Here is a 26,367-nt window from a genome sequence, read left to right as displayed (position 1 = left end):
AAGCGGAAAGAATGACTTGACGTGTAGATATTGTTAGCAATTTGATGCACACTGAACGAATGTCTGAATGTTTTCTTACAGAATGCGTTTTAGCCAACTGCTTGTGAAAAATTATGTCAGAGTGGGATTAAATTTGATGGACTTGGAGTTACATCCTGTTTGTGTGCTGTCCGATTGAAGGGAAACACAGCACTGATGCCACTGAGGTCTTTTGACTTTGCTGAATTTACACAAACTATTCAGTGGAGGTGAATAGTTGATCCACCAGACACAATTTTGGACATCTTTCACCGCTTTTATAAGAACGATGCCGTAAACACCATTTTCTACAGGAGATTAGCATCTTAAATCAACTTTAAAGTATGTTTAATATCAACTGTGGTGTTGGAAATGCTCCTGACCCTGACGAACCAGCTGAAGGTAGGAGGAGTGTGGGTGTAGATCTGCTCTGAGGGATGCCTTTTCCCTGCCTCAATCTTTATAAACAAAAGAGAATGAAGCGCTTGTTTAGTTCCTACTCACTCCACATACTTGGGATGGCAAAGACAAGACGCAAAAAAAATTGCAGACACTTATTTTCTTTGTTGCAACACAGCACATCAGTCCTCCTGAAGACTCTTTAGTGTAACTCTGTGGCAGGTTGCAACACTTGAATGAGAATAGACGATCCAAGGTGTTAAGATAATTTAAACGGGAATTTATTGGAATTTTTACATTTTAAATACAGACGGTAACAAAATTTTAGATCGTCAGAAAGCGAGACATTTTCTTTTTTCCTTTGTGTTTTTTTTTCTCTGTGCGGTAAAACTATTTACAAAATATATCTGTGTGTGTGATAGAAACTGTACAGTCGTCTGTCCACAGAGGGTAAAAGCAGACACATGGGGTGAGTGAAGGTCAGGGTGGTGGCGTGAAACTGAACCAGGAGGTCATGGCAACGTCAGTGAAGAACAGTTGCGTCATCTTCTCTTCATGCATTGTGATTCATTAACGGTTCCCCAACTACAAACAAAAACAAGCCAACCAAATGTGGAAACCCTCACTGTGGAAATCATTGACCATATCGTTTACCAACCTTGCCTCGTTTGTAAAATTTAAAATGAAAAACAGAAGGGAAAGTGATCTTTGGTTAGTTTAGGCCTTCTTCATCTTGGACACGTGGGAGCTGCCATTCTCGTGCGGAGTGGAGCCGTTGGCGGTGCCGTTGTGGATGCCGTTGCCATTCTTGTGGTGCTTCCCGTTGGTGTAGACGGACGTGCCGTTCTGACACTTTTTAACGTCCTGCTTGGGCAGCCGCTTACCCTTCACGTACGCCTGGATCCAGAAGTTGGAGAAGAGCACAAAGAAGAAGGTTCCGTACACCCAGACAAGGTGGATTACCATGGGGAACTGGTAGTCACAGCTGTCCATGAAGTAATACTGAGTAGCGTGGAGTGATACCAGGACAAATTGGACCTGTCGGGAGGCATCAGGAGACAGGTTAGAAACGTAGGACAGGCCACACCTTCTGAAGCTCTCCCCCAGAGAGTTCAGTTAAAAAGTGCATACCAGCTGAATAGCAGTCATGTATTTTTTCCACCACAAAAACTTCTGGAAGCGAGGGCCTGCGGCAGAGAGGCCGTAGTAGAAATACATGATGATGTGGACGGTAGAGTTCACCATGGCGTGGAAAGACCCCATTCCACCTGTGGTATCAAGGACAATGACATCTCAGTCAAGCACCATCAAGACAGCAGAGGACAGTGGAGGTTAATCATTTTCAGACTGATAAACCGAGGCAGCTACTTTACAGGAACACGATTTCCTTATCAATAGCAGACACTGCTGCAGATTGTGGGGGTTAACGGGTACAAGAATGGGCAACGTGGCTAATGGCGCCATTAATTATTGCTGATATCTTCCAACTCACCAGGAGCGTAGGAAACTCCCCACCACCAAGTCCAGGGCATGAAGGAGTGGTGGAAGATGTGGAGAAAAGTTATCTGGCCGTGTTTCTTCCTCAGCACAAAGAAAATCTGATGGAGTAGAAAAACGGCGATTAGATAATGCCGAGGTTATTGAACGTTATCGTCAAGGTCACCGGTGGTGAACTTACTGTGTCTATGAGCTCGATAATCTTGGAGAACCAGAACAGCCAGGCCACTTGGACCATCTAGAGTAGAGAACAAATGGTTAAATCAACTAATATAATACGGAAGTTTATAACAGAGTCATCAGCGATCTTACTCGTAGTGCTTCAGGACTGTCGGATGTATCGACTGCATCGCATCTCCATGTGTATGTCGTGACCCAACCGGACATCAGGAACTGAAATAATTGGAATATTTAGTAGAAATAATGTGGAGACAATCCGTTACAATCCAAAAATGGCGTCTCACTTCATAGACGATGAATATCGACAAGGCCACGAGGGCAAAGTTGTACACTATCATGGCTTCTTGTAATTTGAAGGGCTTGCGGTTGGCCATTATTCGAGGCCCCAGGTACAGTACAAAGAACAGGTAGCAGAGCAATATTGAAGTCATCGGGATCGGACTCTGCATGAGAGGATACCCCTTCAGCCGTGGATCTACAAGAAGTTTAGGACATGTTAGACCAACAGAACCGTCCGGGGGAACCGTCTTGGGTTTTATCAGCTCACTCACCAATTCCTGCCAAGAGGTAGTCGTATATATCCACAGCGTGTGAGCCCATCTCCTGGACACCTCGCAGTAAGTTTGCCATCTTATACTGTTGTTATTCAGTGATCTGTCAAAAACAAAAGACAGGAGCAACTTTTGTGAATAAAAGCAGATGTTAGTCAGAAAAACCACCACTTTGTCTACAGAAGTCAACAGTTATGATCATCCCCGGTGATCAGAGTGTTGCCTTGATGAATAAAAACCAATGGGGAGAAGCCTTTTCCACAATTTACCTATTCAGCAGGAGTGAAATGAAATTACTGGGAGAGCAGCTTCTCCCTCACTAAACAGACACTCCCAACAAATATCCCAGGATCCTTTGCCCCAGCTGCAACCACTCAGAAACATGGCCTGATGTTAGAGGAGGTGCCTGAGGGACAGCCCTCCTTCAACAATAGGATCTCAACTTGGCACAACTTCTGTGCACCAGTTGCTCTCCAAAAGTTCTTTCTAATGTGGGAAATGTAAGGAAGGTGAAGATCCCTGGGGAAAAAAACGTCAGCTGTGTTTGAGAGAATGACATCTGCAGTATAATTAGGGACCGGTTCCAGTCAAACATATAACAGAAGCACAGTGTCTACACAAGAACGTCGTTATGGTTCCATATCAGCTCTTTTTCCTTTCTTTATCAGGTCCAAACTGTGGCGTGTTCAGAGTACAGGACGTGCAGGGTGCGGTCTCCTATCACAACAGTGGACCCAGAAAGAGCCATTGTTTGACGTGAAATCTACTAATACAGAGTGCCCAAAAAAAGCATGACATTAATCCAACATAAATAAAAAAACAAGCATTGTGAAGATACTGAAAAGAGGTTGCGTCATTGCAGATCGGTAAAGCTTACAAGAAGGCATACATTTAAAGGCCGTCTCCAAACAAACATCAGTCTCCAATCACAGGCTATCAAACTGGAAATTAGGCAATTTGATCCAGATGTAAGAGGATAAAAGTGAGTTCAGGGAGTTTTAGCCCTCCAAGCATCATTTTTCTCTTGAATAGTCCTCCTGGGCGGGTTCATTCATGTCAGAGTTAAAACTATTCAATGACTTTTCCTGTTGCTATTTTTTTTCCACTTCAACCACAAGTATGTCAGCACCAGAACATCCACCTGGTCAGTCTTGTTAGGCTTTTCCAGTGATCAAGTGCAGCATTCCAGACCAAAAGCTGCAGCGCCGAAGGCGGCAACTTACTCGATTGTGTTAAATAGTAACGAGTTCCAGGTGCTTTTGGGCCACCTCCTGTGTTCTCCATCTAATTATATAATGCTTCAACCAAATCGATCAGTTTCTTTCTGAATTTTTAGTTGAGGAATGTTTAAATCTCCTCATAAGACCTGAATAAGCCTCCGCAGTGGCAAAGATCCATCAACTTCTGCATCAAGCCATCGGGAATAACTGCCCGATCTCTGCAGTAATCCAAGGGCGTGTGTGATCCATATAACATATAGTTTTTTTTTTTTTTTAGAGTTTTCTGTTGTCTAGCTGCGTCAGCTACACTGGTAGGAAATCTACAGGAGGAAAAAGTAGCCTTCAGGCCTGCTGCTCCCATGACAGAATGGAGCAATTTAGTCGTAAAGCACATGACCACTTTAGCAAAAGTCAACCTTTAAACAATGGCTTCTGTCATGTGTTGAATGTTGCTGATTTACAGCCCCCCAGCTACATCTTATCACCATAGTGAAATGCTCACAACTCCGTGTTCACAGTTACTCTTTCAGCGCGAGGAAGCCTGAACACAGAGGCTGTTTTACATCCAGCACGGCAGAAAGAGAAGCAGAGTTCCTTATGAAAGCTGTGTCAATGAATCATAGGGATGGAAAATGGGAAACTCGTGCTTATCGTCCTCGGAGTTAATGATGAACAAAGAGGAACAGACATGCAGTTGAGACGTCATTGATCAAACACGCGTGTGTGCTTTAAAGTGACATATGAAACGCCAACAAAACCCTTTCCTGTTTAAAGAAACTGCCGAGTCGTGTGGAGCCTGTCCCAGTTAGTCCTCCCTTACATTGAGCAACTTACCTTTGGCAAGGCGAGAAATTTTCCAAGTGATCATCAAAAGTCAACTCCTCCTTTTTTTTTTTTCTTTCTTTTTTTTTTAAAGCACAGCAAAGCCCCGCTAATCTCCGATGCAGGCAGCGGCGGAAAGAACGGCGAAGCACAGAGAGAAACAGAGAGAGAGAGATGAGAGTGGGGGAAATGAAAAAGTAACCGGACCAACTGTGACTGGTACAGCAGTCTTCCAAATCCCCACCCTCCCTGACTCACAAGGGATGAATAACTAGCTCACAGGAAAAAGGGAGTGAAAGAGGGAAAGGGAGAGAGAGAGGGAGCGGGAGAGAGATAGTGCACCAAGTAAGCTACTCAACAGACTACTACTGAGTTCGCGCCGCAAAGGGTCCCTCATAAATTCCCACACATCAGAACAGAGAAAAAAGAGGAACAACCTATTCCTCCTTGGCTGAAACCCCAACTTCAACAAGGTTGTGACCCCCCCATTTCACTCTCCTGGTCACACCCACTACCTGCTGAAACACATACAGAAGGCTGGGGTCACCCTGAATGTCTCCTCTCAGGGTTGGGCAGATATTGTTATGCACTGTAGGGGTGGTGGGGGTGGGGGGGGGGGGGGTGGTCAGTGGAGACGCTGTTGTGATGAAGAGGCCTATTGTTCCGCTGGGCCTGGACCTCTACCCGACTGCCACCCATTGAGCAAAACCAACATCCATCCCTCGATATCAAGGATTCGAATCCTTTTTCGCTTTTGCCCTTTCTGGGTTCTGATCCGATGCCCGTTTCCCAGTAAAGTTAAAAAGGAGCCCCTCACGTCATGGGCCCCTAAAGTTAAACACATGCTCGTTAACTGGTAGGACTGCAGCGCTAATAGATTTGACCTACTGTTTAAACTGGGCTGGATAAGGTAGCGTTACCAGGCTACTGTGAGCGCTGTAAACTGATGAATAAGACTAATGTTTTAGATTCTTCCACACTAAATATACAAAGAAGGCTCGTCCGTCTGTTATTACCAAACACTGTCTTCTCACTGCCACACCCAGCTTTAAAAAGAGGAAGAAATGGAGCCGATAGTAGTATGTATGTTATTATTTGGACTTGGGTGTGCACGGTTTATATGTGTGGAGGACAACTTTCGTATATTTGTATCCATCCCAACCTAAAGTTACACATCTGGGAATCAGGGCTTTGTTTCCACATGCCAGCCAGTGCCGTGCACGGACCTAGGAGGGGGCTGACAAAGTGTGCAATGGTGAAATTGTGCAAAATACATTTTAATCTCCCGTCAAAGGGATATAAAATAGTTGAGCACTTCCAGCATATCCTCCCGACTCGAATGATCCCGCTTGTGTAAATAGTCTTTTCGCTTATGTTTAGTAGCTGTTTGACTGGGCTGGTTTTACCCGTCACTCCATGTGCCTGCCAGGCAGCGTTGAGGTGGGGGCGGGGGCGCCAGCACTCCCTTTTCTCCTCCAAATACCGAAACACACCTGAAAACAGAGATCATCTTTCCCTACTTTCAGATATGATTGTCATGTTGTTCATCTCGTCCTGGGAGACGCCCCTTTACACGTGGTAAGATAAGCAGCGCAGGTGTTTGTTGTCATCTAGTTTATTTTGAAACATGTCAAAAAATTATAATCGTACAACAGTGGACAGACAAAGGCAACAAAAAACTATGATTTTCATAACCAAAAAGCAAAGTAGTAATAATTAATGTACTATTTTTTGGGGCTTAATTATCAATATGCATCTACACAATATTTAATTATCATATACACATATAAACACACACTAACACACGCAACCAAATAAATAGTAAACTCCCTGTGTTTAAAACACCTTCACTCCTCTAGCCAATGAAAATCATCATTATATTTCTTTATGTTTATATTTGGACATCCCTTCAACAGCAGCGGTGTGGATGATGCAAATATAAACAAAGGACTGAAACGACCCCTTTGCATAGCAATTAAATGCCAGGTAATGAAACCACTATAAAGCAGTTTCCAGGGCTGCAGCTGTGAGCTGAGGCCTCATGGAATTTCCACCAGCACATCTCACACTCCTGTGATGAGAGATCTGGCCACTGGGCAAATCTAAACGTAAAGCTAGGGTCAACGGCGCTGGCGGTTCGGTTTGTGAGCTGGCGATGTTTCATATCAGAACAGCTACTTTCTAAACACTTACAGATACGGAACAAAAATAAATGAATTAAAAGCCAGCAGTTAAACAAAGTGGCTTAGCTCAAAGTCATCTTAGAGAAGCGAGTATCCAGATGAAAACCAAGATAATGCTGTATTCAAACAAACTGACCCAACAACCGGTTCAGCTGTTTCACAATTTAAGAAGTGATGTAACAGACGGGAAGTAACAGCCATTATTCTGAATAAATCAGGAGGTAAATTTAAAGGGCAACACACAGCGGACGCTGCACTGATGAGAAGCGTCAACAGAGGCCAAGAAACCGAGTCAACTGTCACTTTATGGAGAAACATTTCCAGCGATGGTTGACAAGATCTAATGGCGCAATCTGTGGTCACAAAGTGTGAATTGTGCCAGTTTGTAAGAAATTCCCTCCATTTCGACACATATTGCACCGACAAATCCCCGGAGAGTGTGTGGGCCAGCACGTGAAACACTACACACTCAGCATTCCTGTTCTGCAAGATTTCTTTTCTTTTTATTGCCGTATTCGACTACATAAAATTTCACCAAAACTTTTTTAACAAGACTGGTGGTGAAACACACTTAGGTCTTCAGCTACGGTCACTAGCTTGAGCTTAAAACCCAACAGAGACTTTTGTATGACAAACACAAACGTGCGTACGTTGCTGAAACAACGAAGAAAACCCGGAGGGGACAAAAGTCAGTGAAATCGTAAAAACCCTTATGGCAACTATTACCAGGCAGCGCAAGAATGTTGCAGTGTCTGCCTCAAGGTTGTCATGTTTACACCATCTTACCCTCATTGTGTGTGTGTGTGCGTGTGCGTGTGTGTAGGGGAAGCAGAATCACCCCTAACGGCAAGTGTACAGACAAAGCCGATCATCCAAAGACCGGTTTCCTTCTATTCATTCCCTCCCCCCCGTCTCTGAGAAGTTTCTCCCACCAGTAACTTAAATTTCTGAACCTTTCCATTGCCAAGTAACTGCATGAGGCCTTGACTCAAACTGTTACAGTTGCAGCGACGGGCAAAAGTGGAAGCTGCAACTGTGGCGCATGAAAAATATGAAACTCTTGATTTGACTCATGGGACTTGCAGATGACTTATTAATGTGGGTTTAAGGTCACGTTGCTTTTAATTGAACCGCGCGGGTCCTGGGTGACGTGTGCAGACTGTTGAGGCATGTTCACACTCTGCTGCAGACTATGGAATGCAATCTGGACAGGTGATCTGCGCTGGCACCACCCACCTGATATCTGATCAATAAATTACAGCCTCATGAGACCCAATGGTGGAACAGATGGATCCAATTTGTAGGTAAATTGACTGAAAGAGGGGGAAATTCAATAAAAATAGAATAGAACCCAGATGGTGCAGGATAGACCATCAACACTGATGGTTCCAAACATCAGGTTGGTGTGATGGTGTGCATTAAAAAGGAAAAAAAAGAGGATTCAGATCAACCATTACCCAGATTATCAAGTGAGCTGTGTGTTGCTGCACTGCTGGTATGTATCATGTGTTACAATGTAACACATACCATAAATGATCTCACACACTAGCACAGTGAGTCATTAATCACCTATTTCTCATGAAAGAACTCCTTTGGTATTCTACAACGCAACTAGAGGTGTTAAAAGGGAAGAGACAAAGATTACGCAAGAGTTAATAACGACAAGAATGACAAACCAAAGAATTCCCAGTATATTTGCTCCAACAGCCCAGCCTACTGACGTTTAATTATTAAAAGACCTTTAACAAACTTGCAATTATCTTTGCAGATGTGGACACACAAGCGACGGAACGTAACCTGGTACAAACACCTGGCCCGATTACCCCAAAACTGACGAGGCAACGGTTCAAAAGTTGATACAGTTGAATTTCAAATCGCACTTTAATGAGAAACTTCAGCCAAAAGCATGAGAAAATGTTACCAACAATTGAAATCCCAATAGGAGTCACCAGAGACCCAAGACCAAAGAGGGGAAAATCCCAACTGTTGTGTGTTCAAGAAACAATACAAGAGGTCAAGGTTGACAGTGAACCAAACGAGGCCACAAATAGGGAGGATTATTCCCAATTCTCAGCATCAGAAGGCGTCCTCTCATTTTCTGGATCAACAACAGTTACAGTCATTCACTTCAAACCACCGTCCCAGGGAATTGTGGGAAATACCTAGCCAAAGACTGAACTGCATTGAGGTATTTACAAGGCATGTCCAAATTGATACCTGCTGCTGTGGGGGTGTCAAAACAAGTACATGGGCCCTCCCAGCACCACAACAATCCCAAGCCAGTTTACTTACACATCCCCACTGCCCAGCGGCTTACCCAAACATCTGATGTCCAGGCAACGTCCAACAATCGGCCAAATGATCAGTGGAGCTACACCCACGGTTTGAACGACAGCACAAGTTTGTTATTGTTGCACTGACAAGCAAATTCATTCAATCAATGAGTTTAATCCCAACCCTGCACCGCATTCACCATTCATTAATGCAATCTCAGACCATGAAAGAAGGCAGTCAAATGTCAGCTAATGTTATCATTTTCTTTATTAACTTACCTAGCACACATCCCGAACCTAAAATCCTCTTTAAAAAAAAAAAGGCCCACCGTGGTACATTGTGCAGCATGGAAATCTACTGCCGTTTAGCTGTGTTTTCATTTTACTGTGTTGAAATTCTGACCACACCCTCTTCAATGTCATCACACATCTGGCCTGTACACAGCATTCAACACTTTCAGCACTTTAATTAAGACTATACTCCATTTTCAGGGCCTTCAGCGTAAACTGGCTGACAAGCAGTTTAATGGTCACGGGTGGTCCGCTCCATCTTTGAAGAAAAACAAAGCAGATGAAAGTCAAGTTATTATTAGGTGTTTGTTTTTTGTTTCGGTTCAGTGAGGAAGTGTTAACACAAGGGAAATGAGCTGTCGCACGATTAAAATAAAGTAGTGAAAGCAGACGATTGGAAATCAGGTAAAAACCTTGCAGCTGACCCAAACTGGACGATACTTTTGGAAAAGAGAGCTGAGCAGCAATGGACAATGAGAAAACAGCAGATAATCCAAATTACACCAAGTCATGTGGGAAACATGGAAGTGAATCTGTCCAAAATATCCACAAAGTGCCTGCAGGAGTCTGCAGTCGCAAAACTGAGGGGGGGGGTTAAATAAACTGCTTAGATTCACAGTTTTGAGCACCGCACGGTCACATGAGTACACAATTAATCCTAAACCAACACTTCATTCTCATCAAGGGTCAGAATCTGAGGACAAAAAACCCTTAAAAAGCACCAAAGGACAACAGCAGCTGCAGCATCCACCTATGGAAACCCTGACAAAGGGAACAGGCAGACCATCTCTGCCATCCCATAATGTCACCATTCATCTCTGTGACATGTCAGTCACTCCGATGAGCCCCTGGAGCTCTAACTGTCACCTCCAAACACGTCTTGTGACCCAAAACACGCTCACAAATCCTCTTCCAACAACGCCACAGCGGAGTTCCCAGACTTTAAAAGTAAAGGTCAGAGGTTGAGGTCACTGTTCTACCATCGCCGGAGTTTGTTTTATCAACAGAAACACACCTGGACGGTTGACCCGGACCTAATGGGTCTCCATCCCACAGCCCATGGATACAGTGTTTACATGTCCACACACGTGAGAGCAGAGGACAAACGAGGGCCAGCAACTGACAAGAAATGCCACAGAGGCACAGTTTGCACGTCTTAATCTGCAGTGATGCAAGAAAAAGTGATTAGCAGTTTCATGCAGGGGCTGTTAAAAGCAGATTGGGAGCAGGCTGTGAATCAGTCGAACCCGGAATCAGCCTATATCTGAGCGTTATCGCTCTTATGGCCTGGAGCGAGGTTGGGTACGTTTTTGAGAGTTCGCCAGAGCCAATAAATATTAACACGCGAACTTTGCACAGAGCTACAAATAAAAAATGACAGTTTTCCAACCGTATAAAGTAACGGAGGCTGTGCACTGTGGAGAAACGGGTTCCTATGGGAAACTGCTGATCAAAAGCTGGATTATTCAGACAGGGGGGAAAGAAAACGTTTACCACTGCAGAGGTTTTCTTGTTCAACCCAAACAGGGCATGCAACACGGTGGTAACTGGGTTTAATCCCGCTTTAAAACAGAGGCGAGACGGATGGTGCGTTGGTCAGTGTGTCGGCAGGAAGGAGCTGCTCAGGGCGGATGGGTCAGGTCCAACTGTCACCCTTTGTCCGCAGCACAGGTGCGGATAAGGAACAGCGGGCAGATAGAGGACGATTCCATCAATACACAAATTTAGATGCAAATCCACGCACGACCACGCGTTTTCAAGGGACGCGGCAGCATCCCGCGCTCAGGCAGCCTAGAGCCATTTACAAAACGCTTAAATCGATTCATCTGGAGATCACTGATGTAAAGTAATTATAAAAAAATATTGTTATAAGCAGACCACGTCGTCTCACGAGAAGATGATCGAGATATTCAACCCGGGCAAACGCCCCACTTCGTCAGATGAAAAGTAACGAACATGAAGTCGAGCCGTTTTTCGAGCGCGCCTGAAAAGTTGGACCAGCGACGCCCGCTTCGACAACGACATAAACGGACGAGAGGTTTGAAAGAAAAAGCTGTAGGAAAGTAACAGACCTGTGGAGGATGTATTGTGGGGGGGTAGTTGAATGAAAATGTCGCCGAACTCGTGAGCGAAGTCAGCCCTCGGCTTCCTCTTCCTTTCCGTTTAAATCTTAGAGACCCAGCCCTGCGGGGAGAGGTGGAGCCATCTCCGTCCGTCCGCCGCGCTCACTTCTGTCGCCTAATATGGACGTAATCAAACTGGCCATCAAACACTTTTATCAACAAATTGCACAGGAAAATACACGGCAGCCACTTTTAAGACTCCTAAAAGATGAGCTCCGACGGAGCTGTAGTCGTCTAAGCTCTGTATCAATCGTTTACAATTAAAGATTCATTAAAAATGGACATTGATCATTTTTAATTATGCCCGCCTGAAAATCCAGTGTTTAGTTGTGGTATTCATTCATTCATTCATTGGTCTTGTTATGTCATCTTTGTTTTCTTCAGTCTTTTAAGATCATTTTAGCAAATCATACATTCATAGCTTTGATACAAGTTTTACATAGAATTGTGTTGGGAGGGGAAAACATACAAGTCCATGGGAGGTTGCAATAAAACCGATTGCCATGTGAATTTATAAATGCACTCAAAATGGAAATACAAAATTATGACAGTGTTACATATTGTTGTTACATATAATGTGGTGCAAGTAATCAAAGCAAACATGTAGTAATAATGTTTAAACGATGTACCACTTTTAAAATGATTAAAAGTCCAGACACAGGAGAGATTTTTGGAGGTGGACGTGTTCTCTTACTACAGTCATAAATCATCAAGCTGCACAGATGTGCTGTTATTTATTCTCTTCCTGTGCCTGGAGCCTGGCCTGAGATCAGTGCAGGACTAATTGGATACCACTGTTTACAGAATGGACAGAGGGATTTGATCAGATGCACCAAACTACTGTTAAGATATTATGATTTAAAGGTTACAGTTTGACTGTAGCAGTTTCTGAGCTTTTTTAGGCAGTCATGTGTACTCAGGGTGACAGGCAGCATGCTTCCTGTGAGTAATGAGTCACTGCAGGATCAAAGTAGGAGGAAAATGCATGACAGGTTCTTCTTCCTCCCGTGCCACATTTCTGAATGGTGACATTGCACTATCCAAAGTAGAGCATAGGGCAACTATAGGTCGGAGGTGTTTCATCCACATACTATGAGTCATATTGTTTCCATTTTATCCTTCCTGAATATTTATTAATATTAATATGTATCCTATCTGAATATTATATATTCTTATATATTCTGATATGTATATTGTATGTATATGATATATGATATATATAAATGTATATTGTATTCACCCTCTGTACTATGTACAGGTATACAGGGGCTGAGTATCCATTTACCTGGATTATTGTAAATATACATCCTCTTTGTATATTCCAAATTCTATTCTATTCTATTTTATCTTATTTTTCTCTGCGTGCTCTTGCTGTTGTTGCACTGTAAATTTCCCCGTGTGGGACAATAAAGGACCTGAATCTGAATCTGAATCTGAATCTTCTGTCAGATTAGATAATATCACATTCCTCCAATGCTCTTTAGAGCTAATGCTCTGCATGAAACCAGCATTATATGGGGAAAAACGAATAAGATAATAGTAAGAAAAATGAAACTATATTCAATCAGCATTCTAAACTCACCACTGTAAAGGAAAACCTCTTACTGACAACTCTGAACTGATTAAAACGGCTCTTATAGCGCCGTCTAGCGGTTATTTGGTGCATTATCGGCATCGTAATCTTGCGATTTCCGTACGTTAACGTACCGTTAAAGGGGGATTTAAGCAAGAAGTCATCGCCATCTATTTCACTTCTGCATATTCTGCTGAGCTTTGCAAATCCAAGTGTGTCAATTGGGTCAGATGAACCTTAACACAGTTGGCTGTGTCCACAGGGTGTTTCCAACAGTCTGTGCAAATATTAATTTAGTCCTGTAGCAGATCCTCCTTTGTAATTGACCTTTTATTAAACAGCTTTGTCATTTGAGGCGGAACAGCTGGTAAAATCACAATCCGGGCAGAAATCTGAAATTATACAATATTCATAATTCAGGGAGGAAATGTGGTCCTCGGGGCCTTTTTCATGTATCAACAGACATGCAAAACCTATATTTGGTACTCCCAGTTTAACCTCAAGAAAACTCAGTTTTAATATCAATCCAGAGTTTGGATCATTCAGAAGACAGTTTCAGTTTCTCATCCTTTTGCTGTTTTTGAGTGCCTCCTCTTTCAGTAACACCTCTGATCCTGACTGCTCCCTCTTTTCTTTCCCCTTCCTCCTCTTTCCAATTCTTTGATTCCTCTGATTTCTGGCCCCTCTTGTTTTTCCATAGTTTCATTTTATTTTAACTCGTGCTTTTTCCCCCCTGTAAAATTTCCCCCTCTTTCTTTCCCCTGGATCCTTCATTCACCATTTCCTGTCCCTCAGCTCTGGTTCCTGCAGATCTTTCCACTTCTTCAGCTTCCTATTGATTCTTCCTGCCTCTTTTTGCCTCTCCATCTCTTTGCTCTCTTTCTCTCTCTTTTCAACACTGCCTAGTTTTGACTCTTCCACCCCTTGTGTCTGTACCCCTGCGTGGAATGCACTTCTGAGGTGCTGGCCAGGATCTCTTTCCATGTGAAAAGCAGTCGACGGGACCACTGTGCTGCACAATCTCAATCCCGTGCAGCCTTGCCTTGTTTATGGGCGTCATTTGTGTAAATCTCAAGTATCCATCATCACCTTTCACTCACAGAAGAGTGCTGATGAGGATGAAGCCAGATCAAACTTCTGCTCAGGTCCATAGATTTAGAAACAAACTTCTGAAGTGCGCATTGTAAAACAATCTGGGGTATCATAGCTTTCGTTTCTGGATCTTCATTCAGTGCCAAATATGTGACCTACTTAGAATTTGTGAAGCCTTCTGGTTTGTTTAACGTTCATTTTTGAGCCGATCAGCTATAATTCAGGGTGAAAATTGACTGCACGTGCTTTTGCAACTCACAGATATAAAACGTTATTTTCCATCAAAGCGTTACCACGTACACTGTACCTATCCGTTCTGTTTGTTATTTGCTTTGTATTTTCTGGACATTTTTCATTCATGCGGCTGCTCAGATCAGAGCATGTTGATCATGTCAACGGGCCTTGGTGCTTTGAGTTGGCCCCACCCGACTGGCTGATTAGATATATACAGTATTGACATCTAAACAGTGACCCAAGACTATTAATCCAGTTTTAACTGCAGTTATTACCACCAATAATCGCGTATTTCCAAGAAACAAACCCCAGTAAACTCCATAGGATCCTTGTCAGCAGACTTCTGACTTTATCTGACCCCTTGGTTATCACTGCTGGCGGCAAATGTGTCATAAAGAGGCAGCTTTGTTTTCAGATTTGGGTACAATTACACAGCAGAGAAACCGACACCCTTGTCATTTCACAGGCATCCATTCACCTTGGACACAAAGAGTCGCTACAGTTATCACAATACCACTCCGCCCCCGGGGGCTGTTGCAGCCAGTTTATGTTTTTACAATCTGAGGGGATTTTTCTTCTCCACCCCCCCTTTTTGAAAGTGGGGTTAGCTCTGAGTTCAATGACAATATCTTAAAAAGGCAAAGAATTTAAATCATAGGTTTTTCAAGAGGCATGCTCTGCCAAACATACAGATTTTTTGTGGGATCACTCTGCTCCCTCTGTTCTATATGTGGCTTCAGAAGAGGGGTTGTTTTCTCAGGACCTTTACCAGCGGGCCGGGCTTTGGTGGGATAAGTGGGCTGGCTGCTCTGCCTGCAGGATGAAAAGGATTGGAAAAAGAGGGAGGGCCGTACGAGGCCTTTTCTAGCCCTTCTGCTCTTTCATTTTATAGGTTCTCCATACACACAAAACACACACGGACAGGGAGCAGAGCCTGGTAGACAAAGTCAGGATATGACATCACCCATGGGAAGAGAAGCCAAACATCTTTTATTTTTTCTTCGCTGTTGTCTGTCCTGCTGAGTGAAGCCGGAGCCTCTCGGTCTCTCAGTGCCTGGCGTGACAGAGAGAATCCAGAGGAGCAGCAGGAGCGTCACAGCAAATAGACGTGTCCTCCTTATGGATCAAAGAAATCAAGGAGCGTAGCGCCTGAATCCTCCCCAAGCTTCCCATGCCTTTTTCTCTCCTTCCAGGCGCTCTGCTGCAGGATTTCACTCAGGTACAACACCCACAGAGTTTGTTTGCTCTCACTTGCTTCTCGTCTCCTTCGCTCTGGTCAATGCACCTTATATACCTGCTGTTTACATCTACTTCTCTTGACTCTTTGGGTTATTTTCGTACATCTGCAAACTCGAGACACATTCCATCGCAAGCGTGATCAGACATGCTGAAACTGGAGCATTTCTGTCAAGGACGGTTTGAAGCGTCCTCCTGCACACAAACTAAACAAGGCCAAACACATTTATGAAGTTCTTCTGAACAAAATCAAAACAAGCGAGCATGCGGGGGGTCTGCGGAAAAGAGAAACGCAGTCAAAAAAAACAACCACTGGCTGGGGTATGAGTTTAAAAAAAATGTGACCAAAACCTCCGGTCATTTGAGTAAACAACCACAGGAAATGTCAAGACCCACAAAAAGGGACTCAAACGCTGATACACAACAGAACTGCGTGTGGGCACCGCCGCTGGGATGTGACCGTGTTGTCAAGTCAACTATTGCTGCGTTTCTCAAGCTGCTACCGAGGAAATGTTACAAGCGTCACACAATGAAATGTACGACTTTGAGCTGTGCTAAATGCATCTGCTACAATATCTTATACTTGGGCCACTTCTGAAAATGCTTACCGTGGCTGTTTAATGAGGTCGCGCTGCATCAGCGGCCAGATGGTTAATGTCAGCCAGGGATGCGTTTGTAGGAAGAGGAACTAAAACATTACTGTTATTTCACAATACTCCGCTCAAGCGCTGCATTCACACCCACAAAAGAGTTGTAAGTACCTTCTTACTGTGTCTTTAAGGCTTTAATGTAGCTGTCGTGCCCTTTTCTTGTTATACAGTAATACACAGTATAATCTCTCGGTAAGTCTGGTCCACAGTGGTGGACTGACAGGAAACAAATTTGATGGCTCTTGTTCTTCCTCGCAGATACGGCCCTTCATGTGAAAACAAGCGCTCCCAGAAATCTTACCGAGACAGACCCTGACCCTCTGTGACTCGATTTCCGTGCAGAGGCACGCCTGCTTCCATCTCTCAGGAAGGTCACGTTACCCAAATCAAAGCTAATTACGGCCTGATTCTTCTGCGATATCTCAGGGGGAAACACGCACTCGATGGCACTGTGTCTCGGACAAGTCTTCAGCAAAGACAAAACGTTCAGGCCGAGGAAGCGTTTCGAACCAGGCACCCAGCGCTTTGAACTGTACAAGAAAGCCCAGGCTTCGCTCAAGTCTGGCCTGGACCTGAGGAAAGTGGTTCAGCTCCCAGAGGGAGAGAACATCAGTGACTGGATTGCTGTCCACGTGGTGGATTTCTTTAACAGGATCAACTTGATCTACGGCACGATGAGCGAGTTCTGCACCGAGCGCACCTGTCCCATCATGTCGGGGGGGCTGAGGTACGAGTACAGGTGGCAAGATGGGGACGAGTACAAGAAACCCACCAAGCTCTCTGCCTTGAAGTACATGAACCTGCTGATGGACTGGATCGAGTCGCTCATCAATAATGAGGACATCTTCCCCACCAGAGTAGGTGTGTGACGAATAAAGCAGATTGTTGCCCGACTGTGCTTCAGCAGCATTGAAATGTCATCCTGGAGTTCGGTTTCGCCTTTATTGAGGTCTAAAACAGGCAGCCGATCATTTAAAGAAAAGTCTCTGTTGATGCGTAGATGATTTGTTAAAACCTGCGTGGTCGCCAACGAGTCTATGGTTATAAGAAAACTACCTAATAAGGAATCAACACTGTTGTGATACTGTTTTTGTATCTTCCAGGGTACTTTTTTGTCCAACTGCTGGCATTTTTCATTGCGTCATTTCAGGAGACGCTAACGCTGATCTTATGAATTTAACTTCTTACTTTAACTTTTGCCTTTCTTAAATTTTAATCCACTAATCAGAATAATCTCTCAGGTGTTTTGTTTCTCCTTCCTTTATGACAGGGGTACCTTTTCCCAAGAACTTCCAGCAGGTGTGTAAGAAGATCCTGAGTCGCCTCTTCAGGGTGTTTGTGCACGTTTACATCCATCACTTTGACAGCATCTGCAGCATGGGAGCAGAGGCCCACATCAACACTTGCTACAAGCACTACTACTTCTTCATTTCGGAATTCAACCTCATTGATCACTCCGAACTGGAGCCCCTGGTAAGACAGACTGGTGGTCTAAGACGAAGTGTGAAGATTTAGAAGAGAAGATATGATCGCTTAAATGTATCTGATTACATGATTTGTAGACTGTAGCAGTACACTGCAGGCAAATCCTTCAGTCTCCTGTTTTCTATAATGTGCTAAAATGCTCTTTTTGTTTTCTTGTCTTGCAGAAAGAGATGACACAGAAGATATGCAATTAAAGCAAGTCAGATGGAGCAAGTTTACATTTTAACAGTATCTGAGCCCATGACACACCATTGACTTCCAAACAAATGATTTGTTGCATCATTGAGTGGTTTTGGACAATGATTGGACAATGCATTATTGAGTGGTGTAACTGGGAGGTTTTAGTTTAGTTTTAGTTTATGACCACATTTCTTCAGATGTGGTGCCACTACAATAATTATGGCATCAAAATCGGACCTTATTCTGGTTCAGGTTACATCTGCTACGAGCTTTCCCTTGTGTCTTTTGGTGCATGTGTCTTTATGTTTGTCCTTTTAAAACAATATGTGTTTAAGTGAATTAAAGTTTTATTTTTATTTGCTGTCAATTTTTTAAATTATTCTTTAGTGTTTATTATTTTGTTTTCTTTTCACGATTAAAGAAAAACATAGGTATTTTCAGTAGTATCTAAAAGAAGTTTAAGTTATTAAAAGTGGTTTAAGTGGGATACTAGCTATAATCTTATAACATACTCCAGAGTAAACTATCACTAAATCACGACGGTGATGAAATATTAAAGCTATGTGGCGTGACTACACGTCGCCAAGAATAAAATCCCCTATTGCGTCTTTGGGGTGTGGCTTGTATACGACAAAGTCACATGACGGTGATATCCGCTTTTTTTAACCAATAGTAAAGGAGGCAACGCGGAAAGGGGCGGGGAAAACCAGTGTTTTGTTTCTTCCCGCTCATGCGTCATTTCTGGTTGTGTGATGGATTTCAGCTAGCAGTGGACACTTACATCAGCTCCAAGGAGCTTTGACAGGAGGGAATCTGGCAGCTTCCAGGTAAGAAGGCATCGTTGCAATTATTATTTGATTTTAATGACTCCCGACTGGCCTATAAACTAGAAAATACCGATTAGTTTTAAATCGATAGGACCTACGTACGTTAGCTAACGCTAACGTAACACTGGATCGGTCGTGCACAAGTTAGCTTACTTCACTTTTTCCCGATGTGTTTAAATTTGTCACAATGTTGTAATAAACAACATTGTTTTAGGTAATGACTGAGGTTAACAGGCTGGTGCTGCCCTACTTGTTAAACTTTATATCTGTAAGAACATTAAGATATAACGTAATTCTGCCTACAAGCTGGCATTTATTGCACTCTTGTATATGAGCAAATATTTTACTCAAGAGAGTTCCAAAATAATCCTAACGGTAATAAACTTGAACAAATTTAATGAGAACTAGGACTTTAGAGAGAGTGAATGGTGGTCTTTTTTTTGTTTTGTTTTAAATCATGTTTCTTTTTCTTTTTAAAGAATGTGTTGATTGAAGCATCTGTGGTCGTATTGAGTCCACCTCAGTAATTGTGACGCACTCATAGTTTGCAGATATGGTGATGACGGAATTCCAAGCCTTCCAGCACCCTGTCCAGGTGAGAACTGAAGACTAGAGACTGCTGGTGCTTTCAGAACCTCCAACGAATCCAACCTCCAACGTATCCAAAACATGTTAGATAAAATCAAGCCCAGAAACGATTCCACAGCCTGTCAGGGTAATTTGCATATGAACTCTGCCATGCACCGACTGTTGTAAATGCTTCTGGTAATATCCAGGATCAGATAAGGCCTTTCACAATAATTCCTGTATTCTCGTCAACCCACTGTTCTGGCAGGTCACCAAAGAATTTTATCTTCTATAAAAATGGAATTATCTGGCTGTTTATTTCCGTATTCTTAAAGGAACCGTTTCTCAGGTCTATGTATTAACATTTTGCTAAATTGAAGAGACCAGTAGGAGGATACATGATGTATTCCTTCACATGTTTTCTCTTATGCACTATCTAATCGCCATGTTTACTCTGACATGTTCCCTCCATGCGGCCTCCTGTCTGTGTTACAGGGTAGCTCCCTGGCTGTGGGCCAAGTGGGGAAAAGCTACAGAGGAGCTCAGGAGAATGGGGGACAGACAGTTTCAGAGGACAGAACACGTCTTTCTGAGGACCCGAAAGGTACCACAGGTAATTACCGCCTGTAATTTTAGAATTGAGTTGATTACAGTGGTCGCTATGATAGAGCAGCATAACCACCACCTGGTGTTGGGAGGATTGCTACAATTACTATTGACTCTGAGCTTGATTTTAGTTGTTATGTCTGGAATTGCAGACATAACAATACGACCTATACGATTAATACAGAAACCTTGAAATTTGCTTGATATTCATTGTATTGACAAACTTGTTTGTGTGGATGGTTTTTTTAATACAGGATTTGAGAAAAGTCAGCCGGTGAACATCCCAGATGCTGTAAAAAAGAAAAAGAAGAAAAGAATCAGGGCCAGTGACAGCTCAACTGGGACATTTGAGGGTAATGAAAGACAATTGTCCTTAAGAAAAAAAATGTTATTGTGCTCTTACAGTGATAGAGAACTGGAGAAATTCTCATTTTTAAGGCTAAAACATTTTAAATGCTAAAACTCAACTAAACTAGCTCATATGGTTTAAATGAAAGTTGTTCTGTTACAGTTGAGGCTATATTAAGATACCACAAACGCACAGGCGAATCACTCATGGATCATGTGTCACACTCTTGCATGTGTGTTTTTCTCAGATCTCTACAAACTGACAGATGAAGTGCTTGGACAGGGGGCATATGCAAAAGTTCAGGGATGTATAAATCTGCAAAACAGACAGGAATATGCTGTAAAGGTAAGGAAAGATGTGCTGCCTGTCTTTTATTTGGACATTGATAGTGAATAGAATCAAGCCATCAACACAACAACAGTCAAAAACAGAATAATACAAAGTTTGAGTTTGTGGGGGGTCCTTCAAAAGTGCTGTGCTCATTACCTTCATCTTTTCTTTAAAAGATCATCGAAAAGAGCGCAGGACACAGTCGCAGCAGAGTCTTTCGTGAAGTGGAGACTCTCTACCAGTGCCAGGGAAATAGGTGTGTTTGGTAAAACCTTTACCAATGATGACATAAATAAAGAACTAAAACCTATTCTGACCACCACTTCACTACCTTAATGCAGGAACATTTTGGAATTGATTGAGTTCTTTGAAGACAGCTCCTGCTTTTATTTGGTGTTTGAAAAGCTCTGTGGGGGTAAATTGACCAACTCGACAGTCACATTTCTTTTGTTTCCTAAATGGCTTTTGTTGATCGCACGTCCTTGCTGCTCTTTCAGGGTCCATTCTCACACATATCCAGAACCGGAAGCACTTTGATGAGCTGGAGGCCAGTAGGGTTGTCAGGGACATTGCTCAAGCGCTCCATTTCCTGCACACGAAGGGTTGGTTGATGTCCCAACAGCTGTCACAGTCCAAAGATAACATGTTTGTTTTTGTCGTGGCAATGATGATCTGCTGTTCTGCAGGGATTGCTCACCGAGATCTTAAACTGGAGAACATCCTTTGTGAAAACACCGATCAGGTAATGAGAGATTTCACACGTTCATCTCATTCCCAGGAGAATGCTGTTTTAAAGGGAAGTTGTTCCCTTTGTTACCGCTAGGTGTCCCCTGTTAAGATCTGTGATTTTGACCTGGGAAGTGGAGTGAAGCTCAGCAGCGCCTGCACCCCCATAACCACTCCAGAACTCACCACACCAGTAAGACCCTTTTAACTAGTCTTAACGTGAGTCTGTTTCATGTTTTCTATATATTTTCAATTGTGTTATTTCTTAGTGTGGCTCAGCTGAATACATGGCTCCAGAGGTTGTGGAGGTCTTCACTGATGAAGCCTCGTTCTATGACAAGCGATGTGATCTTTGGAGCCTGGGGGTCATCCTCTACATCCTGCTGAGTGGCAGCCCCCCTTTCATAGGCCACTGTGGGAGTGACTGTGGCTGGGACCGTGGAGAAACTTGCAGAACCTGCCAGGTATGATTCTGTTGTGGCGCTGGTCATGGAGTGTGCAGTCTAAATCTGGAAAGTGAGGCTGTTTAATCTGGTTAATCTGGACAGCAGACCACTGTTATTCATTCATTTCTCGTGTGTTTTTCCAATATGTGCTGACTAATGACTCCTTGTCTACACAAAACCACACTTCAGGAAATAGAAATGCTTCTTTTTTTGGATGGAAACATTTTTAAAAAAAGGTTATTATCATGGTAAATTCCTGCAACAGCAACCTAATCTAGGAGATAAATCCTTGGAATTACAGATAAGAACAGAGACCTCAAAAACCCATTTCAACAAGGTTTTAAAGAGAGAATAAAAAATGCCTCCCCTGTTTCCACGGCAATATTTGACTCCTGGAGAATGTTGTGGTGCTTTCACCTGACGGGATACTTCGGGATATTTATGTCCACAGAGTCAATTGTTTGAGAGTATCCAGCAAGGGAAGTATGAGTTTCCAGACAAGGACTGGGCTCACATCACAGGGGGGGCCAAAGATCTCATCTCCAAGCTGCTGGTTCGAGATGCGACGCTGCGCCTCAGCGCTGCACAAGTCCTCAAGCATCCTTGGGTGCAGGGGGTGAGAATCCTTGCATCTGTTCCCTTCCAATCATCCTCCAATACTGATACTTTTAGCTTTATGAAAACTGTCCTTTCTTGGGTGAAATGTTAATTTTTCTTTTTTTCCCCCCAGAATGCCCCAGAGAGAGGTCTTCCAACTCCTCATGTCCTACAAAGGTACATCACAATATCAAATATTCTTAAAATTAAATGCGTATGTAGCTTTAAAGAGGTGGGATTTGTCCCCAGGAGTTAAATTTTGGCAACTTTAAAACAAAAATTGAACAAACACTATTCAGTATTGGTTTTGAGGACAAACGCAGCGTGCAGGAGACTTGCCTGGAACAAGGACGGTGACGTTTCTGAAATCTCCTCCCTGGTGCAGGAACAGCAGCACCAAAGACCTGACTCAGTTTGCAGCCGAGGCCATCGCCTTTAACCGGCAGCTGTCCCAGCACGACGAGCAGCAGGGCGACGCGGGGGCCATCGTCTGCACCATGAGACTCTCTCCTCCGTCCAACTCCAGACTTGCCCGCCGACGGGCACTGTCCAACGCTCGGCGCATCGGGGAATTTGCACCCTCACCAGATGACCTCAGAGCCTGAATGACCAGTCTAAACCTGTGTGTGTGTGTGTGTGTGCGTGCGTGCGTGCGTGTGTGTGTTATCAGAGCCTTGTAGCATCACATACACTGTTGCTTCTGATGGCCAGTAAGGTGGTGTCAGGATCAGAACTCCTGTGATTTGTCTTTTTTTTAAATTTTTTTACCACATTTTGAACAACAAATCTTGCATTTACTGATTTCTTTGAGTTTATTTTTGCATGTTAGAAGATTTATTTTCTACTCGGAGATGATGAAATACACAAAAACCTGCAAGCCAGCAGTTTTTAGGTGGAATTGCTCCATATCAAAATGAAGGCGATGCTGTCTCGTGCCGGACTTCTAGATATAATTTCTCGTTGCCCAACTGTGCTGGAGGCTGTTCTTTTCTTGTGACGCGCTGGTCAGAGAAGGGAGCAATTTCCTTTTTACGTTTTAGCTCTCTGTGATTTTATGTTCTAAATGCTATAGTAGATTCAGAGCTATGCTGGGCACTACAGGACGTTGAGTGGATCTGGTGAAGACCCTGTTTATATTCCATTTCACTTCAACACAAGCTACCTGCAGCACTGATGTACTTTAAAAAATATGCCCTGTTTCTTCAAAGGGGGGAGCATTATAGCAATCTAACAATGTGAGTTTAACAGATGGTTTTAGTTTTTTTAATGTGTCCTTCATCCCCCAGACTCCTGTTTTCTACAGCTCCACCCCAAAAAATAACTTATGGTTTTGAGAGTGAGTGATGCATTGTGGTTGTTTGTGCTTCGTGGGTATTTTGAAATGTGTATTAATAAGGATTCTTTGCAGAACTGGATTTGTCTTTCAGTTCCTATTTTTGTTCATGGCCTGGATGGATCACCCGGAGACTTCTTGTCGCTGATAGGAATATTATTATCTTGCACTTATCGGGGACCCTGATTATGTTGGAAGTGCGTCACTGATGGTCTGTATTTCCTATCATCATTAACAGCGCAGCAAACAGACTGATTCACTCCGTCCCCATGGCAACTGAGGCCCTTCAGATCTGGCGGGAATTGATAGACACATTAGCAGAGGTGATAACCTCTCGTTGCATCAGGAATCATAAAGAACGTGTTTGTTTACCTCTCAGAATGTAATTTTGGGAAGGAGGCAGAGTAATCGTGTTGCTATGGAAGCTTGTCCCAGATCTCAGGATGGGGTTTGTTTTCCTCGGTGTGGTGTGTTCAGACTAATAAAAGTAAAACATCAGCTTCGTCTCATGGATTCAGTCTAATCCTTTAATCATTTACTGCAAAAGTCTTGTTTACTGAGTGTCCTTCCTGTGGTGGGGGCCCAGAGAACATATGAGGAGGGGGTATCTAAGCTGCTCAGACAGACAGAAGAATAAACAAAACAATATATTTGATACATATATTTGACGTTAGGACATACAGTAAAACGGCGTTGGCGGAAGTTCCACCTTTATTGGGCTCTCTGGCGCCCCCCTGCGGTGCGCTCAGGTTCTGACCCGGAGGTAAGCAGCAGGTCTTCGTCCACCTCAGATCATCTCCGCTTCAGCGACTCCTGCACAACATGACGGAGCATCGGACCTGATCCTGAACCTGAGTCTGAGCTGAGTGAGTAACACCATCACGACGATCATCGCGCTCTTCATTAAAAAAGAATCTTTACTGCGTTAAATTGAGCGACAAAGATGGAGCGTGGTGGTTTTATGTTAGCTGCTTTTGTGTTTTTCCTTATTGAAATGGCGTTATTGACCTTTTGCTTTTGGGGGAGCTCAGCAGGGCTGGTATTTCAAAACCTATTTAACATAACAGGAATAGAAAATAATTGATGAAGCAATCTTTAGATGAAGTCATTTTCATGTCATGGTTGAAAGGCAAAAGTAAATATTAAAATAATTTTTCGGAATTAAGGAGTTTGGGTTGGATGTCATTGTGGTCTTTTAAAAAATATTTTATGTTATAATCATTGCTGACACATTTCCACTGCTAATAAAAATTTGTACATCTAAAGACAACCCATCTTCAGCATGTAAATTTATTTATTTATTCAATTTCCCTACGGGGATGAATAAAGTATATCTTAATCTTAATCTTAAATGACAAAAAAACCCTCAAAATTCTAAATAAACTGCAGTTGAGTAAAACCAAACATCAGTCTTCTGATGCAGCAGGAGACTGAACTCCTTCCTTTACTTGTGCACATAAACACGATGTGTTTACTGACTTGAGTCCGTTATCTTATCGTCTCACAGAACTCTGTGTCCCACATGGGGAAACCTGAACGCACCACCACACCGTCTGGCTTCCCCATGACCCCCGCGCCGCCCTCCTTCCACCAGAACCTGCCCTCGCCCTCGCTCTGTTGTGCCTGCGGCCTGTGCATCATGCTGGCGGGCATCAACGTCACCCTGGTGGGAGCGCTGGCCTTCGGCACTTTAGTTCCCGCTGGGAACGTCACCATCGTCATCGGCCCCCTCCTCTTACTGATAGCGGCGGCCTTCTTCGTGGCCTGCTGCGTGGTCAGCAGGAGACCCCGGGCCCACGCAGCTAATGGGGCTAAGGGAGGTGAGAAATGGGGGCTGATGCAGATCGGGACTGTGGCCTTTGAGATGGAGACCAGCGAGCACACCTTGCAGGACAGCACGGCCGTCCAGCTCAGTCCCACCAACTCCCCCTCATCCTCTCACAGGTCCAACTCCAGCCAGGGAAGTGGTGCTCCAGCCTGAGGATGGAGCAGTGGGGGTCACTCCAGACGGGGGTGGCGTGGTTCTCCCTCCGCTGCTGTCTGGACTCCTGTCCCTGGGTTATTTTAAACAGTCGTCTCTGTTGCATTTATCCAGTTGTTGCATGTCGTTGTTGTTGCCATGTTGCACACAAGTGTGCGGGAACAAGAAAGGGTCGTTCCAGGCAGTTGCTCTCAAACAGGCAGAAATGGAACCATTAACGTCGGACTGTCAGTGGATGCCTGGATCAGATCCAGCACTTAATGTTCAGGAACAAATGACCAATGTCTTCATGTCAATAAAACTTGCTTGTCATTCCGGGGTTTTGAGTTGAGAGGAACAGAAACGGTCACGCGTGCACGGAATACACCAGCAGCAGCTGTACAAATGGCTCCTTCCAAACACACACACACACACACACACCATCAGTTTTGCCTCTGGCCCAACATATGCTGGTAAAAGTAAGAGTTCTGTTGACTCATTGTCACACATCTGCTGTCGACAAACACAGCAGAACACGCAGTGATCACTCACACGCACACACACGCGCGCGCACACGGTAACAGACAACAGAGCAGTCACCATCAACTATTGGTTCTGG

At 43.7% G+C, this 26,367-nt stretch overlaps 4 protein-coding genes across 9 annotated transcripts; 3 read left to right on the top strand and 1 right to left on the bottom strand.

The window, feature by feature from the left end:
- Positions 1-676: 676 nt before the first annotated feature.
- Positions 677-16,321, bottom strand: elovl1b (ELOVL fatty acid elongase 1b). 3 transcript variants are annotated; one of them, XM_029828895.1, is made up of 8 exons: positions 16,301-16,321; positions 2,646-2,748; positions 2,379-2,569; positions 2,227-2,307; positions 2,096-2,152; positions 1,910-2,015; positions 1,549-1,685; positions 677-1,455 (listed from the first exon to the last, which is right to left on the bottom strand). In XM_029828895.1, exons 2-8 carry the CDS (start codon positions 2,722-2,724, stop codon positions 1,135-1,137), a joined length of 972 nt encoding a protein of 323 aa, XP_029684755.1. In that variant the 5' UTR covers positions 2,725-2,748; positions 16,301-16,321; the 3' UTR covers positions 677-1,134. The 3 variants fall into 3 exon arrangements, with proteins under 3 accessions (XP_029684755.1, XP_003974086.1, XP_011612929.1); XM_003974037.3 differs by lacking the exon at positions 16,301-16,321 and adding an exon at positions 11,507-11,663; XM_011614627.2 differs by lacking the exon at positions 16,301-16,321 and adding an exon at positions 4,700-5,094.
- mob3c (MOB kinase activator 3C) lies at positions 15,259-18,370 on the top strand. 2 transcript variants are annotated; one of them, XM_029828896.1, is made up of 4 exons: positions 15,259-15,675; positions 16,601-17,203; positions 17,613-17,815; positions 17,992-18,370. In XM_029828896.1, the coding sequence occupies exons 2-4, from the start codon at positions 16,786-16,788 to the stop codon at positions 18,019-18,021; spliced, it is 651 nt and encodes a 216-aa protein (XP_029684756.1). In that variant the 5' UTR covers positions 15,259-15,675; positions 16,601-16,785; the 3' UTR covers positions 18,022-18,370. The 2 variants fall into 2 exon arrangements, with proteins under 2 accessions (XP_029684756.1, XP_003974025.1); XM_003973976.3 differs by lacking the exon at positions 15,259-15,675 and adding an exon at positions 16,307-16,445.
- A 324-nt stretch (positions 18,371-18,694) lies between these two features.
- Positions 18,695-24,286, top strand: mknk1 (MAPK interacting serine/threonine kinase 1). Of its 3 annotated transcripts, XM_003973977.3 has the most exons (14): positions 18,695-18,834; positions 19,379-19,429; positions 19,897-20,014; positions 20,262-20,360; positions 20,604-20,701; positions 20,863-20,942; positions 21,028-21,101; positions 21,184-21,288; positions 21,373-21,428; positions 21,510-21,605; positions 21,682-21,876; positions 22,310-22,474; positions 22,589-22,632; positions 22,841-24,286. In XM_003973977.3, exons 2-14 carry the CDS (start codon positions 19,388-19,390, stop codon positions 23,058-23,060), a joined length of 1,392 nt encoding a protein of 463 aa, XP_003974026.2. In that variant the 5' UTR covers positions 18,695-18,834; positions 19,379-19,387; the 3' UTR covers positions 23,061-24,286. The 3 variants fall into 3 exon arrangements, with proteins under 3 accessions (XP_003974026.2, XP_011612931.2, XP_011612932.2); XM_011614629.2 differs by having other exon boundaries at positions 21,184-21,428; XM_011614630.2 differs by having other exon boundaries at positions 18,732-18,834; positions 19,314-19,429; positions 21,184-21,428.
- A 139-nt stretch (positions 24,287-24,425) lies between these two features.
- On the top strand, positions 24,426-26,077 carry LOC115247350 (transmembrane protein 275-like). The gene is made up of 2 exons (XM_029828897.1): positions 24,426-24,654; positions 25,296-26,077. Exon 2 carries the CDS (start codon positions 25,311-25,313, stop codon positions 25,767-25,769), a length of 459 nt encoding a protein of 152 aa, XP_029684757.1. The 5' UTR covers positions 24,426-24,654; positions 25,296-25,310; the 3' UTR covers positions 25,770-26,077.
- Positions 26,078-26,367: the final 290 nt, after the last annotated feature.

The sequence above is a fragment of the Takifugu rubripes genome, chromosome 20 (assembly GCF_901000725.2).
Source record: "Takifugu rubripes chromosome 20, fTakRub1.2, whole genome shotgun sequence".
Classification (NCBI taxonomy): Eukaryota; Metazoa; Chordata; class Actinopteri; order Tetraodontiformes; family Tetraodontidae; genus Takifugu; species Takifugu rubripes.
The sequence above is the reverse complement of the archived record's forward strand: the minus strand, read 5'-3'. Positions and strand labels throughout refer to the sequence as shown.